General features: G+C 40.6%; 1 protein-coding gene across 1 annotated transcript in view; it reads right to left on the bottom strand.

Moving 5' to 3' along the window:
* The window catches only part of slc7a11 (solute carrier family 7 member 11), a 30639-nt gene extending 15352 nt beyond the window's left edge, over positions 1 to 15287 (bottom strand). Inside the window, 8 exon segments of the mRNA XM_031873260.1 lie at positions 379 to 502; positions 1531 to 1575; positions 3187 to 3286; positions 7635 to 7760; positions 9959 to 10074; positions 13425 to 13551; positions 14847 to 15087; positions 15089 to 15287. Coding sequence (XP_031729120.1) covers positions 379 to 502; positions 1531 to 1575; positions 3187 to 3286; positions 7635 to 7760; positions 9959 to 10074; positions 13425 to 13551; positions 14847 to 15087; positions 15089 to 15136 — 927 coding nt within the window. The 5' untranslated portion in view covers positions 15137 to 15287.
* Between the last annotated feature and the right edge of the window lie 254 nt (positions 15288 to 15541).

Here is a 15541-nt window from a genome sequence, read left to right as displayed (position 1 = left end):
GCTATCCACATTTACACTGTCTCCCACCAACAGTCCAGCTTGGTGTGTTTATTTTTTCAGTCGTCCATGAATTAAATTGTACCCTACGTAAGCAAAGGCCACATTCTTTTAAAAATCTCCATTCAATTCTCATACATTCGGAGCAACTTACTGTACTACATTTTGTGGTCGTAAATCTACTTTTACAATATCATGTCTCGGAAATGTTTATTAAATGGTACATTTTTTCTGATGAGATTAACAACGTAGTCTTAACAACTAAGATTGTGCCCTGTAAATAGAAACACAATACTACAATGGGTAAAAGAGAAGTTAGCCAGAAAATAATGTGTTTTCTTTGGGTAATATTTTTTAAGCCTTTCCATTAGTATTACTTACCACAGCAACAGCTTCTGAGGCCAGGAGCTCGTCTGCTGACATCACAGTGTAGTATGCCACATTGGTCAGCACGTAGCAGGAAGTCACAATCGCCATGGAGATACCGATAGCTAATGGTATAGTCCTGATGGCATGAGGGATATTAACAGAAGCAGTACTGTAATTGCTGTAATTCACTTATGCATCTCATTCACATTTTTGTCACCTCTGTTATGACCTCTGACTTTATCTTTATCTGTATGATATTCATCTAAATAAATCACTGTTGCTGGAGGAAATAAATGCACAGAGTTAACATATTTCAGGAGGGTATAACATAAATGATCAAATAAAAGCTGCTATTCAAATTGTGGTCTATCCTACACTGTTTGTGTCTCTCAGCCCCAAGCCCATTGGTTCCTACTGAAGACATGAACGAAATATAGATTTATTTTTCAAACAGATGACCACTGTACTTTTTAAAAAACGAAACTCAAAAATGAGGAAATTTAAATGAATTTGTTTTTTCAGTAGCGGACTAATTCACATTTGGTGCTCTAGTGAGTATTTGTTACAGCAGGATGGCGTGTGTGTGGGATTGAGTGAAACAAACTACAGTGTGTGTGTTCAAAGTAATGAAGATACATGTCACCCAGTACAGTGTGGCTAATTAATGTGTTTTTAGACAATAATGGAGCTCTACGGCACAACCGGATGAGATAGGCACACACAATACTTGTTAGTTTATTCACTGTGTGAATTGTTCACAGTACAAAATAATCATTTGTCTTTTTTTAGTTTGACTTTTGGTCTCTTTAGCTGCTAAATGCTCCCCTGTGTTCACCAGCAAGTGAAACACTTTTTCTTTTAGCTATTAGGCAGGTACTGTACAACGGGTTTTCCGTGAAAACAGCTACCTGCTGGTGGAAAACCAGGTTGATGAGAACCATGAGAGTGAACCAATTCAATAAAGTTGCAGACTTAAAACCAAAACAACAAGCTAAATTAGAGCTAATTAATACTGCCAAGCTGGAGATAGCTCTTTATGACTTTGTGCAACTACTGCTGAATTTAAAATCTGATGGAAAATATTTTCTTGTTTTCCATTGGGTTTTAAATTCAGCAAATATAGATAAACTATGCTGATACGGCCAATACATAGATTCAACTTACCGCTCAGGGTTATCTACCTCCTCTGTCAGAAAGTTCAAATAGAACCTGCAAAAGGAAACAGTTATTTTATAACCTCCAAGGATTAATGAATGGTAAATCATGTGCAATGTATACAGAACTGAAGTGAAGACATTCAAAATGATATGCATCAAACTGAGACCACTTAAATATCTAGTGTGTAGGATTTGGTGGCATCAAGAGGTGAGGTTGCAGATTGCAACCAACTGAAACCTCTCGTGAAAATGCCAACGGGCCTAACTAGTGTAAGGTTTGTCCGTTCTGGGCTACTGTAGAAACACGGCAGTCTGCATGAAGAGGACAAGCTCAGCCGCTGTGAAGCTGGAAGAAACTTTGGTGAGTTAGTTTTTGTTTCTTCAAGTTTGTATGGAATGTATTGTATGACAGCTTTGAGCTAATTGCCTGAGTAGGTTACTACATGAACACTCAACACTTAATACCCAAGACGTTTCCGGGTCCTTCTTTGCTCAGGTTTACATGCCTATTGTCAAAAAAATAGAGTTGAAGCCTAAGTTAACGTTTCAAGTCGTGTTTACTCCCATGAGATGGAGCTTTGACGCCGATGTAGGCCCCTGCATTGATTAAAAGGACAGCTGTTGTGTGAGACGTGAGAGTGAAAAACACTGTTACACTCTTGGTCTAGACGCGGGATAGCCAATTGTGGGTTGCCTTTGTTGAATAAAACATCCCAGCAGTGATCATTGCAGACACAATAAAGGATCCTCTGTCAGTGCTTTAATGTGTGGTATGCCACCTACACAGCAGAGAACAGGAGGTATTGGATGTCTAGTACTGATGAATGGATGTAGAGGGGAGCGGTGCAGGTGGAAGAGAATCAGATTTAAATTGAGCTGAGTTGAATGTGGGCTTAACAGAGATCGCTAAGACTGTTGCAGATGTAGAACAAATATGCCTAAGATGACCAGCGGCAGAGGACCTGGATAGTTTGGTCTAAGATGCTCTGAGACCTATCAGATGCAGAAAGAGCAGGTACAGGGGAAAAGACAAACTGGCCCCCACCAGGATGGGGGGTGATGATGAGGGCTGTGGCCGCTAAGGCAGCAGAAAGGCCTGTAATGTCATGCATAACAACACTGACTTGGTTGGTTCTAGTGAATCGAATAAGGTGACCATATTTTGGATGCGGGAGAGGGGGATACATTTCCCTTTCAGAAATCATTGGAGGCTGGTAACTTTCCAGTCTCTGATGCCGGACTCCATTTGTGGACGTGGATACGGCGGAATCGATAAGGTGGTAGCAATGCAAGCACTCCATGGGGGCCAGGGTTGTGGGTTGTGTACGGGCAGGAAGGAGGTTGCTGATAATCAGAGGTTGGTTGGCTATTACATTGGTGTATGCGGTTTTTGGCCATCGCTGATGGAGGGGTGGAGGCTTAAGATCTACCGGGAGTCTGAAAGATCTCGTAAGGACACCTTGAGTCTGACTGTTGTGTCATGGCTGCAGGATAATCGGTTTTGAACAGATTGTAAGTTTAGATGGCTTAGTTTAGATAATGCAATTAGGTGTGAATCACGGTCTCTCTAAGACAAAAAGGTCAGGATGGGTTGCCCAGGTATTAAAAAGCTTGACACGGGATGAGAGTGTGTGGTGTGTCTCTGTGTGAGGACCATACCTACCACCCAGCGTATGCATACATCCCAGAGTAGAAGGCTAGTGGCATTCCAGACAGCTTCACATTGCTCAGCTCAAAGGCATTCTCAAAGTTCTTGGTCTCTCCTACAAACACAAAAATGCATGCGCACACACACATTTCTATTTGTTGGCATTTTGAAGCACCATAATTGCTCCTAAATGAAGAGGGAATGTTACAGCAATTGAATGATTTGTGTAAATAGTTCCTACACCAGTAGTGGTCATAGCCATAACAATAACAATAGTAACCATAAAAGTAATTTCAACAATAAAACAGATGAATGCAGCAGTACTCTGCCTTATTAGCTTGGAGAAGTAGATTCTTCTGTACAACAAAGGTACTTCAGGCAGATTTAATCACTGTCAATGTAATCAGTGTTTTATATAAGAGCTCACATTTACGGACAAAAACTGCTCATGCAAACACATAAAACACAATGATTTCACACTAAAATGTTGAGAGGCATGAATTGTTTGTAATGAGCACTCTGTGAAGACATGCAGAGGTGAATACACTACACCCCTTAGATTGTGTTAAAAGTAGTTGGCTGTTTCTGAAGTGAAATTAAACTCTATCAGGAGTACAGTTTTTGATAACTCATACTCTCAAATTAATAATTCATACACACTAGTTAAAGCAATATTAAATAGTAAATATATACAGTTTATTCAGCAGTTGGTTTGAATATCTGCATGTTAGAGATATCCAACTATGCTACTGTATGCCAAGGAACCGTGTTCCCAACAGGGGCCTGATCCACATAGAATCATGTATGGGCATAAAATCAAAATAAACACCAATAAACCTCTAAAAACAGAGGCAGAAGCCTGGTCATCTGTGCTGGGGCCTTTGTTTACCTTTAAATGCAGATTTTAAATGAACAATTTTTCATTATAATCCTTTTTATGATGGAGGGTCATAGGATGAATACAGATGATGTAGTCATCAGGATCTGTTAATGTTATTGGCTTTAGCTGGTCTGCAGAAATGTGTATGATAATTAACTGAAGTCATTTTGAGTAATATTATATATGATATGTAATATCAATTCCAGTAGAGGTGAACGAACATTCACCAAAATTGCATGTGTACTAGTGTACTTTATAAGCAGATTTAAAAGTGAGGTCCATAGCTGAAGACGGTGTCCATGTGCTGTGATGTAGGGCCACTTCTAACACCAGCAGTGAAGACACTGGGAAATGCCTGAGCTCTTGCTGTGAGCAGCTGTGTATCACGGACTGCAAGGCTTCAAGGTTATATTTTTAGTACATGTTGCTGTTGTTTGAGACAAAGAAAGCTATGTTAATTGTACAGCTGAAAATTCAGTGTGAAGTCTGACAATGTTCCTGAACAACAGTAACATGGTTGAAACATTAACATTAACATGTAGTTTATTACTATACTCCTTATATAAATCTTGCACAGAGCTTCTGCAAAGCTGCAGTGATGATTTTCATAGCTAGCCAAGCTTGCAGAGCTGTAGAGATGTGCTGCGCACCTCCATAAAAATGTGACTATGCGTCAGACATAGTGATAAAGAATACACATTGGGGCCAGACTTCCTAACCAGATGAAGCCTAGGTGCTACTTCAGGCCCCTGCTGTGTCGACCCCTTGATTGACCAAATGCCAACTGTATGTCCTTCCTGCAGGTCTGAATGTGAATGCCCCGGTTCCTGCCCATTGTCATAGTCCCCCCTTACCTCTGTCTTCTAGTATTTACATACAGTCTAATCCAGGGGTGGGCAAACTTTTTGGCTCGGGGGCCACATTGAGTTTTAAAATTTGACAGATGGACCGGGCCAGTAGCAGATGAATGGAGTGTTTGTGTGAACTAATATATAAATTACAAGTAAAAGCCATGACCTAAAAAGTAACTTGCATTTAATTTCAGTGGGAACAGTGTTGTTGGTCACCCTTTTTAACCAGTGCATCAACATTTGGTGTCAGTTTGGTTGTGGCAATTCTCAGAACAGATCTGAGGTGTTCATCAGTTAGCTGGGATCTTACACTGTAGTTGTTTTATTGCATTAATGCACATTTTATCATGCACTTACTTATTAAGTAGTCATTTTTGACACAGTGTTTCTAGTGTAAAGGTTAATGACTGTGGTTTTTTCAGCAGTTTGATTCATTGACCAGATCATACACATATTTGACTGTTGAATCTAACATTATCAGAGGTCTGCTCTGTAATGTCTTTCCTTGTCTCTCCCCCCCGTGTCGCGGTGTGGGTACATCTCACTGGCGTCAGGAAACGTATCAGAATACCCTTATTTTATTGGCTAAACTGCATCACGTGACGTGATTTACAACGCATTGGTCGGTGTTTTTCCTGCACCGCTGAACAAGTGCATTAAATGCTGGAAAGGAGCGTGAATAACTCCGCTTCATAAAGCAAAGGCCCGCGACCCACTGAAAACGGGTCCGCGACGAACCACCAGTTGAGAATCACTGGTCTGCAGGATCGTGACGAGCGGTGAACAGCTGCTTGTGTGGCGTGTCTTCCGTTTCTTCCCGTTTCCTTCAAACTACATTCCCCTGGGTCCTAAGCCCCTCCCTGTACAGCTTCTTATCACCTCTTTGCACCAATGTACATTTATAACAAATACCACACATATTACACGGTAATCAGCGTTGCATATGTGTTAAACTCTATCGGTGCATCTCCGGTCTGTCTTTGTTCATCCTGCATCGCTCTGTTCTGTTCTTTAATGTAACGTAACTGGAGCGACGGAGCCTCTCCCAGCTGATAGCAGACTGTTGTGCTAGCAAGCAGGCTCGCTCGGGAGCTGTACCCAGCATGCAGTTCGGCGGTGAGGTTTTATAAATGTACAATTATTAGTGTTACAAATTGTTTATGTGTCACAGACTGTTGTGTGCTGTGGTGTTTTTCTCTGTTAAAGAGCGTTAGTTGTGGGTTATTAATTGTTGTGTTATAAAGTTATGACCATGACTAGGGTTCCCTCTCAATACATATACAAAAACTAGCGACAGCGGCAAACAATACATTTAGCTGCCTGTTGAAAGCAGACAGCAGTTGTTTCGGCTATGCACCGGTGTAATGGTGTGTGAAGAATTCATATCATACTGAAAATTAAAACCGGTATACTGCCCATCCCTAGTCTTTATTGTAGTTTGGAGAATTTTGTACCAATATTTGACGGGCCGGATTAAAAAGCCCAACGGGCCGTAGTTTGTCCATGCCTGGTCTAACCACTGATCTGGCTCCCTGTATAAAATGCTTCTTTCTTCATTTGTGCAGGGGTCAACTCACCGGCTCAGATCTGCTCTGTGTCTGTGAGGTCACCAGTATACCGGTATGCTTTATTGAACTCACAACACCACAGCAACTTCTGAACTGGACTTGAATGATTTCTTCAACAATTGTCATATGTCAGACACCACTGACATCTGATTGGACATAAGAGCCGGAAGGCAGTATTTCAGCAGTTACTTAGCAATCAAATGAATCAAAGACTGTCTGACAAAGGATTGAAAACCGCAGATGCAAATCTAAGAGAAATGACATGCTATGTGTAAACCACAGCAGTACTATGTATGCCTGGAGTGCACAAGACATGCAAGTGCCAGCCTGCACTGTGGCTCAGAGGAAGCATGAGTCATCCTCAAAGGCTGTGCCTACAGTGTATGTGTGGGGTATGAATGAGGTAGTTAGTCCTAATGGGCTGGTGGCACCTTGCATGGTAGCCCCTGCCATCAATGTATAAATGGGTGAGAAAGCGCTTTGAGTGGTCAGAAGACTAGAAAGGCTCTATACAAGTTTCAGTCCATTTACCATTTGCAACCGTAGGATCATGAATTAGGCATAACACCTCATTTCCACTGCATGGTTCGGCTTGGCTCGGCTCGACTCAACTCGGCTCACTTTTTGTATCAGGTCCTATTCCCTATTTCCTTTTTCACTGCGGATAGTACCCCCTCAGTGTATTCGGGATCCTCAGCTGAAGGCAGCATGAAACTGCCCTGACATCACCTACAATACGACACTGGCTGAATCTTTTCATCAGCAACTAAACAGAGGACAATCTTTGTCAGTTGTTCGGCAAACTTTTGCAGGCTTTTTTAAAATTTAGGTTGAGTGAAGAAAAACAACTGAGGTCACTATTGACATTAGCTTAGCTATTTTAAAATGGCCAGTTTGTGCAGAACGTTCCGTGTCGTAATCGTGACAAGTCTTTATGAACAATCAGTGATCTGCAGTGATTTGACTCCACCTTCTAGTATCGGTGAAACATACCACCAACATAGTGACATAAATTACCATCCACACATTTTGCTAATGAAAAACCAAAAAAGAGCAAGTCGAGTTGAGTACAGCCGGTATATATCTTGGAGTATATGGGCTCTAGAATAATACTAATAGATTCTACTAGAGGTGGTGATGATAGTGATGATGATGGTGTCTTACCCTTAAAGAGCTGGTACATTCCAGGTACTATGATCATGCTGATGGCCAGCAGCTTGCTGAAGGTGAGGAGGATTTGAATCCTCGCTGTCCATGTCACACTCATACTGTTCAGGTACATAACAGAAGCTACAGGGACAGAGAAAGACAGACAGGACTTAGGTTGCTATTGGGGAATTTTATAGCACACAATTTATGGCCAGTGACAACATTCAGTGCCAATGCAGCAAGTAGTGTGTCCTTCAATAAGCAAATCAGAGAGTTAGGTAGGTTAAGATGGTGAGTGGGCATGGGCGGGTTTGGCTTAAATGTGTAGACTTAAGTTTGTGTCTTAACACAGTTTAACAGTTCATGTTTGAATCTTTTTAACCGTAAATCTAATCTTTGCCTCAATTTAACCAAGTGGTTTAGTTGCCTAAGGTTACCCATAGCTCGTAGAGGAAATAGAACTTTTGAAAACCTAAAGACCTGATCAAACCACAACCAGTACTTTGGTCCACATGATATTGTCTTTCTTGTGCTGAGTTGTCTTGTTTCTTGTGCCTACTCTTGCACTGAAATAGTATGGACATGGCATGGACTGGGGCGACTGTGGTAGAGCAGGGTCGTCCTTCAATCAGAGGATCGGCGGTTCAATCCCTGGCTCTGCTAGTACCATGTCGATGTGCATACGGAGTGTGAATGTAGTATAAATGTTAGATAGTCCTGATGGGCAGGTGGCATACGTCAGTGTATGAATGGGTGTGAATGGATGAATGATGACATGTAGTGTTAAAGAGCTTTGAGTGGTAGACTAGAAAAGAGAAATACAAGTACAGTCCATGTACCATTTTTCCGTTGATCCGATCAACTATTCTATTGGATTCTGAGAAAGGAGCTGAGAAAATGTGATATTGAAGGAAAGAAATGTATCCATGCACTGGATCAAAGCTGCCAAAACCAGTGGATTTGTCATTGTATAATGTGTCACTCTTTTGAAAATATCTGGAATCAAAGATTTTGTATAATCTTTGTGATTTCTGTGACATATTTGCAACAAATTCCGTTTTTGATAATGTGAGAAAGTCAGAATATTCATTATTATCCTGCATCTGGCCTAACTATAGGAGTGTGCACATAACAACCTATGATAACCCTAACCCTACATCATTATTCAGCCAATTCAAAATTAAAAACGCATGCGTGAATGTGGCTTTATTATGCTAGAAATTACCATGGGAAGATTTGGTTTTGAGGCAGCAATGTTAGCTATCCAACAACAGCAAATTTCACTCTAGGTTGTATTTTACTTAACAGCTGCGGTACTGTCTATGTATTGATTTAATGCACAGGTTACCTAAGAAAAGATAGTCCTGGGTTTGTTTTCATGTGGACAGCTGACATCATCCTCTCTTTAGCAGAATGTAACTAAGTTCATTTACTCAAGTACAGTACAATTCTGAGATACAATTATGTTGTTATAGAATGAACTACCAAACTATATATTTAATAGTTCAAATAAGTCCCAACTCAACCACATACAACAGCAAAATGCTAAAGACTCAGGAATATAATAATAAAATGAAATACATTTGAATTAGTGGCTGTACGTGGTTGATGGTTGTAATGAGTGAATGCATTTTCTTGTTGTGATCTTGTGTGTATAACATTTGTTCTCAGGTCTCTTTTGTAATAGACATCTTGATCTTACCAACAGTTCCTTAATAAATAAAGCTTAACTTACTGACTATCACACTCATGGGGGTCACTATTTTTCATACTATGTACTTTTCTTTCTTTTTTTTTACATTTTGTTTATGATACTTCTGTCCTTTGAAATAAGATAAAATGAAATAAAACATTTTTAATCCGTAGGCAAATTGTAGAAAACAGAAAAAGACAGAGAGCAGCTGCTGCTGGCTGCCGCTCATTTATCGCTGGAGTCAGAATTGTATGAAGTAAAACTTTGAATGCACAACTTTTACTTGTGGAGTTTTTTCACTAAGATAATTATTTCCGGCATGTCTGCTTCATGTGATAGATAAATGCTGGAGAGAGAGAGAGGGGTTGACTTGCAGGAAAAGGCCCTGGTCCACTTCAGCCAGGACTAAGCCTTAAAGGTTCGAGCTCTACCCAGTGAGCTACCAGGCTGCCCCTTGATGGAGTATTTTTTACATTGTAGCATTGCTACTGTTAATTAAGTAAAGGACCGCAGTATCTCTTCCACCACCGTCTTCCTCCTCCTTTAGAGACGTGCACATGTCCTGTCATTTACAGATAGGATTCAACAGATCAAAAGGATAATATCCTGACATATTGCCACACCGATGTATTAATGGTATACATACTTATGCCGATGGCGGTGGCCAGCTTGACAGCCATGGGGGGGATTGCACAGGGCATGAACAGAGGCTCCAGGATGTACTGACCAAAGGCCAGAGAGATGACTGCCATCGCTGCAGGCCTGGAAGAAACACATACAGAGATGGACGAAGAACATTAGTCAATACTCAGGTCTATGGAGCGTCTTAGCACATGGTTTTGGTTGTACAGCCCCCAACTTCAGTGAGAAAGCTCTGATAAATCCAAAGTACTCTGTTAGAGACTCGCTGATAAACATAGTGGAGCATTTAGCATCTACAGAGCTGGGATGTTATTTTCTCAGGAGTTGGTAGCGACCAAATGCAGAGCTACAAGATAGAGAATATTGGACTTATATTTATTAGGTGGACACACAAGGACTCCAAATGTATTTATCTATTTATTCCGTTATTTAACCAGATAAGTCAATTAAGAACCAGTTTACATTTCCAATGACAACCTGGCCGAAAAGGCAGGTGGCAAGTCGTTATAAGACAAAATAAAACATAGATACATCTCAAACAATGTCATACAAAAAATGAATAATAATGTTGCAGTCTGGTGGATTTGTAAATAGACAGCTGGCTGCAGACAGACAGCTTGATTCGCGGTTCTATTGTTGTAGCTTTCATGTACACATGTGTGCAATGTAAATATAAAGTTTAGTGTAAATATCTTTTCCATACACTTTTCAGTGTTTAGTTAAACATTTAAATTCTACATGTGTACAATATACATGCATATAGGAAATACTTGACCTGACCGAGTTGCGCTATCCATGATACTGAAAGAGGGATTTAATTCTGGGATGTTAAATGAGCATTTCACCTTTGGTTTTGTTGTGTATGATCACATTCCATTTGTGTCCACATGAGGGGAGAAGGCAAGAGAGTGAAAAAATCACGCTACTGGAAGGATTAAAAAAATGTAAATTAATTAAAATATACCTGCAAATGCAGTGGTTAAGTTCAAGTTCCCAAGGTGTTTTATTAAAGTCCACAAGTTCACTTTACAAGCTGAAAGAAACAGCTTAACAGGCTTCATTGTCTATGAAGGCCACTGTTGTTTCAAAAACACGTACATCTGCGTGGCTGAGTTTTACTAATCACACACAGACTGTGGAAATAATCAGACACCCGTGTGTACGTGCATCTTGTCCTCTATGATCTTTTCTAAGTGTGTGTGTGTGTATGTGTGTGTGTGTGTGTGTGTGTGTGTGTATTATCCAATGGTCAGTGTTTCCCTCATTTCCCACAGCAGCCACTGAGCTGCTAAAGCCATGGACATCTCTCTTTGTCTCCCTCATTCTTGTTTTCCTTCTCTGCCTCTGTCTCTGTTCATTTCCCATGGCTTCCATTGAGTCCCACTAGCCTGAGGCCAGCATAAAATTGGACAGCTTAGGATAGCCACTGGACTGTTTATACTATTCGACTTGGCTGTGTACATAGACAGCTGCACACATGGCCTTTTCTCACCTCACCAGCCTAAACTAAACTCAGTAGCTCACCTCACAAGGTCGCGGCCAGATAGGGCTTTTATTTGCCTGGTGTGCTGGGCTCTGTCACCCAACACAGTCTAATAGATTTGCACCTGCGGTTTTCAATCCTTTGTCAGACAGTCTTTGATTTATTTGATTGCTGTACCAAGAAGTAATTAGGTTCTTGTCTGCTCTGGTGTAAAGAAAGTGTGTTTGGAACACATCTGGAAAGGAATTATGCTGCAGTGATTTGAAACGCATCTACTCAATTAAGGCCATTAGAAGCCATTATAAGTGCCAACTGTGTCTAGCTGTTGTTCGTGAATCTGTTATTCCTGAGATACCTGAGATAGCAAGAAGGCGCGAATGATTTGCATGACGCTGTTTTCACAAATGCCTATCTGCGTCAAGATTTTCCTCCTGTCATCACTGACGTCCTGACATTGTTGCATCAGAAACGGATGTAGCCGTAGGTGTTCCCTGTTCCTCCTTTTTATCCATTTATTGCAATCAAAGTATAAGTGTCGAGTTGGATCAGAAAGTGGCACAGTGAAATACTTCCACTCGTCTTCACTGGACAGTTAGTTAACACACTTAATTCAAGGGAATGTATGCGTACCACTGACTCCTGACTCCTGTACTGACAAGACAATTTGCAATTTGGCAAATTTATATGATTTGTGTGAGTTTACCAAAGTTGAACAGTACAGGGAAGCTTTGTATCGATGCACTTCATCCACTGTTCATGCAAAAGTTGTGACAGTGAACATAATAGATAACAGCTGTAAACACCATTAGCATTCATTTAGATTGGTGCTACGGGCCAATTACAATATAAGTCCAATATTCATCCTCTTTTAGCTCTGATTTGGTGTTCATCAATTCCTGAGGAAAAATATCTGTCCGTCCAGGCTGATAAGATCACCGAGAATGAACAAAAACAGTAAAGTTCTGGGCTGTCAAACCAAAGCGACGAGCTGATGAATAAGAAAAGGCTCAGTAGAACTGAGGGGACCTGCAGAATAGGATGATAATTATTACAATGTACAAGGAGTACATTTACAATGTACTCCTTTAACATGACATAATTTTCCGTATGCTTTTTTAAAAATCCGTCATCCGATAAAAATCATCACGTACAGAGACCTTGCACACTGAGTCTGATTGATTTTATTATTCTATTTGTGGCGCAGAATTCACAATACAAAACAAAAAACTTAACCTAACCCTAATTAATAAGATGGGTGCAATGGATAGTGCTAGTCCCAAATGGGGCTAATGAATCAATGACATAGCAGGAAGCGTTTGTTTAGTGGCCAAGAGATTACTAATGTCTTTGGGCCATCCTTTTTTTTCCGTGACCATTCCACACAATTTTGGATAAAGAATTCAGATTTCAGTTTTGCACGTGAAGGACAGCCTCTAGTTATGAAAGGAGTAAAGAAGGTAGGCAGGTATGTATGTAGTATAAAGAGCAACAAAGTAAGCGTAGGGACACAGGACTTTCACCCAGGAGGACGGTGACTTATTTCAAATTACATATGTAAGTTACTTGTGTAACAAACTTAAGTTACATATGTAAGTTAAAAAACATACACAGGATTTACACCCACAAGACAAAACAAAACCTTAAGGCTAACTTATTTTAACTTACATGCATACTTACGTAACTTACAAAAACAAATGTAGTTATTTTAAAACAAACCATGATCTTTTCCTAAACCTGACCGTGTAGTTTTGTTCAAATTCACAACGGTAACCACAATGAGGTCTATCGGACGACCCTGCACATTAGAAAGATTACGCTAAAGGGTACTCAGTGTGTTAAAATTGATGCCAAGGGGTCCTGGCCAAGCATCCGTATGTGACGAGTTGGGAAGAGAACATATTGATTTGATCCATTGTTAGTATAAAAAGATATGTATGCACTTTTTAAGTTAGGCTCAGTAAACTTGAGGTAAGGAGGCAGACATTACCTTATAGCTATGAGATCAGCCCATAGTCTTATGAATGCCATCTGAGGTCCAAAGGCTTCCAGTATATATGTGTAGTGTCCACCAGACTTCTTAATACAAGTCCCCAGTTCAGCGTAGCACAGGGCTCCTGCAGGGACAGAGGTGACTGATTAGCTCTGGCTCTGAAGCAAGAAGGCCGGCACACAACAGTCCCATGGCTGTTTAACTGTGTCGGCCACATCTATAGAAATGTACAGTCCCTCTCTGGCCCCCACAATCACCCAGATATATGACTGTGGGAGCCTTTCAGGATCTCAACCCATAACTTAAGAGAAACAGATTTAGGTGGACAAATTTTAATTACAAGTTCAGGGAATACAAATTAAGGGAAGCTGAAAAGGGGTTAAGGAAGGGTATTTAGGGATAATGTGCTTGGACTTTTCATTACTGTGCAAAAACTGAAAGATTTAGGGATACTGCAACAATATATGCTAGAATACACAGATGTGCACAGCAACACTTCAGCACTGCCTCCTCCAGCACCAGTGTTTCAACTCTAACTCCACGAAATTACTTTTATATTGTTCTATAATGTTTTCCCAATTACACTGTGGTGACAAACCTAATCGCTGCTTGTCTTGTATTTTATTGATTGGAGTGAACAGAAGTAGGTTTGGGTGGATGGAGGTTGTAGAAAGACACCACAGATCAGTTCAGACCAGATCAGATTTGTTTTAATCAATCTTAAAAGGTACAAAACTATTCTGATACCACCAGAAGCCAAGGTGAAGTTCAGTGTTTTTTGTGCGTACTTATTTAACAATAGTTAGTGTTACTATTTGCATCCTTATTAAATGTAGTCAGTGTGTAGTTACAAATATTAAGTTAAAGACATTACCAGCTTGGTGGAACATATTTATGTTTTTTTAGAAAAATGATCCATTTCTCCTTTTTAAAATATTTTTACAAAAGCTGTACACTAGCGGTAATCAACTACATTAATCCAAGGGCCAGAACTTTCCAAGCAGACACTGTAAACTCACAGCAACGCTGACCCTATATGCCTGATTAGCAATGAAGCAATTGCTATTGCAAAAGAAGTCTTGGTCATCATTGATGACTATTCACGCACAACCAGCAAAGCAAGCATAGCTTTGTGAGTGAGGTAGGCCTGACTCCTGCATCACATTGTGTGGCTACTCAGATTTATAACATAAATCATTCCTAATAAAGTTATTTACATATCAACTGTTTTAGGGGCTGATTCAATACATGGAAATGGACTTCTGTTTATTTAGTTATTTATTTAGTAATCGGTGTACAGACAGTGAACATGTTTTGTAACTTTCACCTCCACCAACACTTTTCCCATTCAATGTTGCTACTCTCAAAATAAGAAAAGACATATTTTTCATCTACTGATCCACCTGTGAACCAACTCACCGAACAGGGACAGCACACCGCAGGCGATCCACACAATGAGGGACATTCCTACACTGCCTGAGTGCTTCAGGATGCCTTTTGGAGAGATGAAGATCCCGGCACCGATGATGGTGCCGATGATGATGGATATTCCTCGGAGCAGGGTCACCTTTTTCCCCAGTCCCACCTTCCTGTCGTCCTGGTCCTGCATTTTTCCATCGGGATCTGACTGGCTCTCACTTTTGGAAACTTTGTGTCCACTTTGTGTCCACTTTTCCATCTTTTTGAGTAGATTCTGACCTTTTGGTCATTTTTTGAACACTTCCTAACACTGAAAACCACACACAGTCCGTCTCCCTTGGAATAGAGTCAAAGTGTATTTCACCTGGAATCTGTCCCTCTAGTGTAGCCTGGAACCACTCAGCCTGTGTGACTGGTGCAAGCAAAGTTGCAAAATACACACTCACACTCACACACACTCTCTCTCTCTCTCTCTCTCTCTCTCTCTCTCTCTCTCTCTCTCTCCTGGTCTCACTCACTAATATACCACTGTAAAGCCTTGGAGGCTTGCTCTTCCCCTTTCTGACTTCAAACTGTTTTCCTCTTTTACCTCTTTCTCTATAATTTGCTCAAGGGGACGGGTTATTTGAGTGTAAGGCAATCATGACACACCAAACAGGATTTCACTCATAACTGATTTCTCACAGATTACTTTG

This window comes from Anarrhichthys ocellatus, unplaced genomic scaffold (assembly GCF_004355925.1).
Source record: "Anarrhichthys ocellatus isolate YVR2014 unplaced genomic scaffold, GSC_Weel_1.0 scaffold70, whole genome shotgun sequence".
NCBI classification, from domain to species: domain Eukaryota; kingdom Metazoa; phylum Chordata; class Actinopteri; order Perciformes; family Anarhichadidae; genus Anarrhichthys; species Anarrhichthys ocellatus.
Note: the sequence above shows the minus strand (reverse complement) of the source record. Positions and strands in the feature narration are given on the sequence as shown.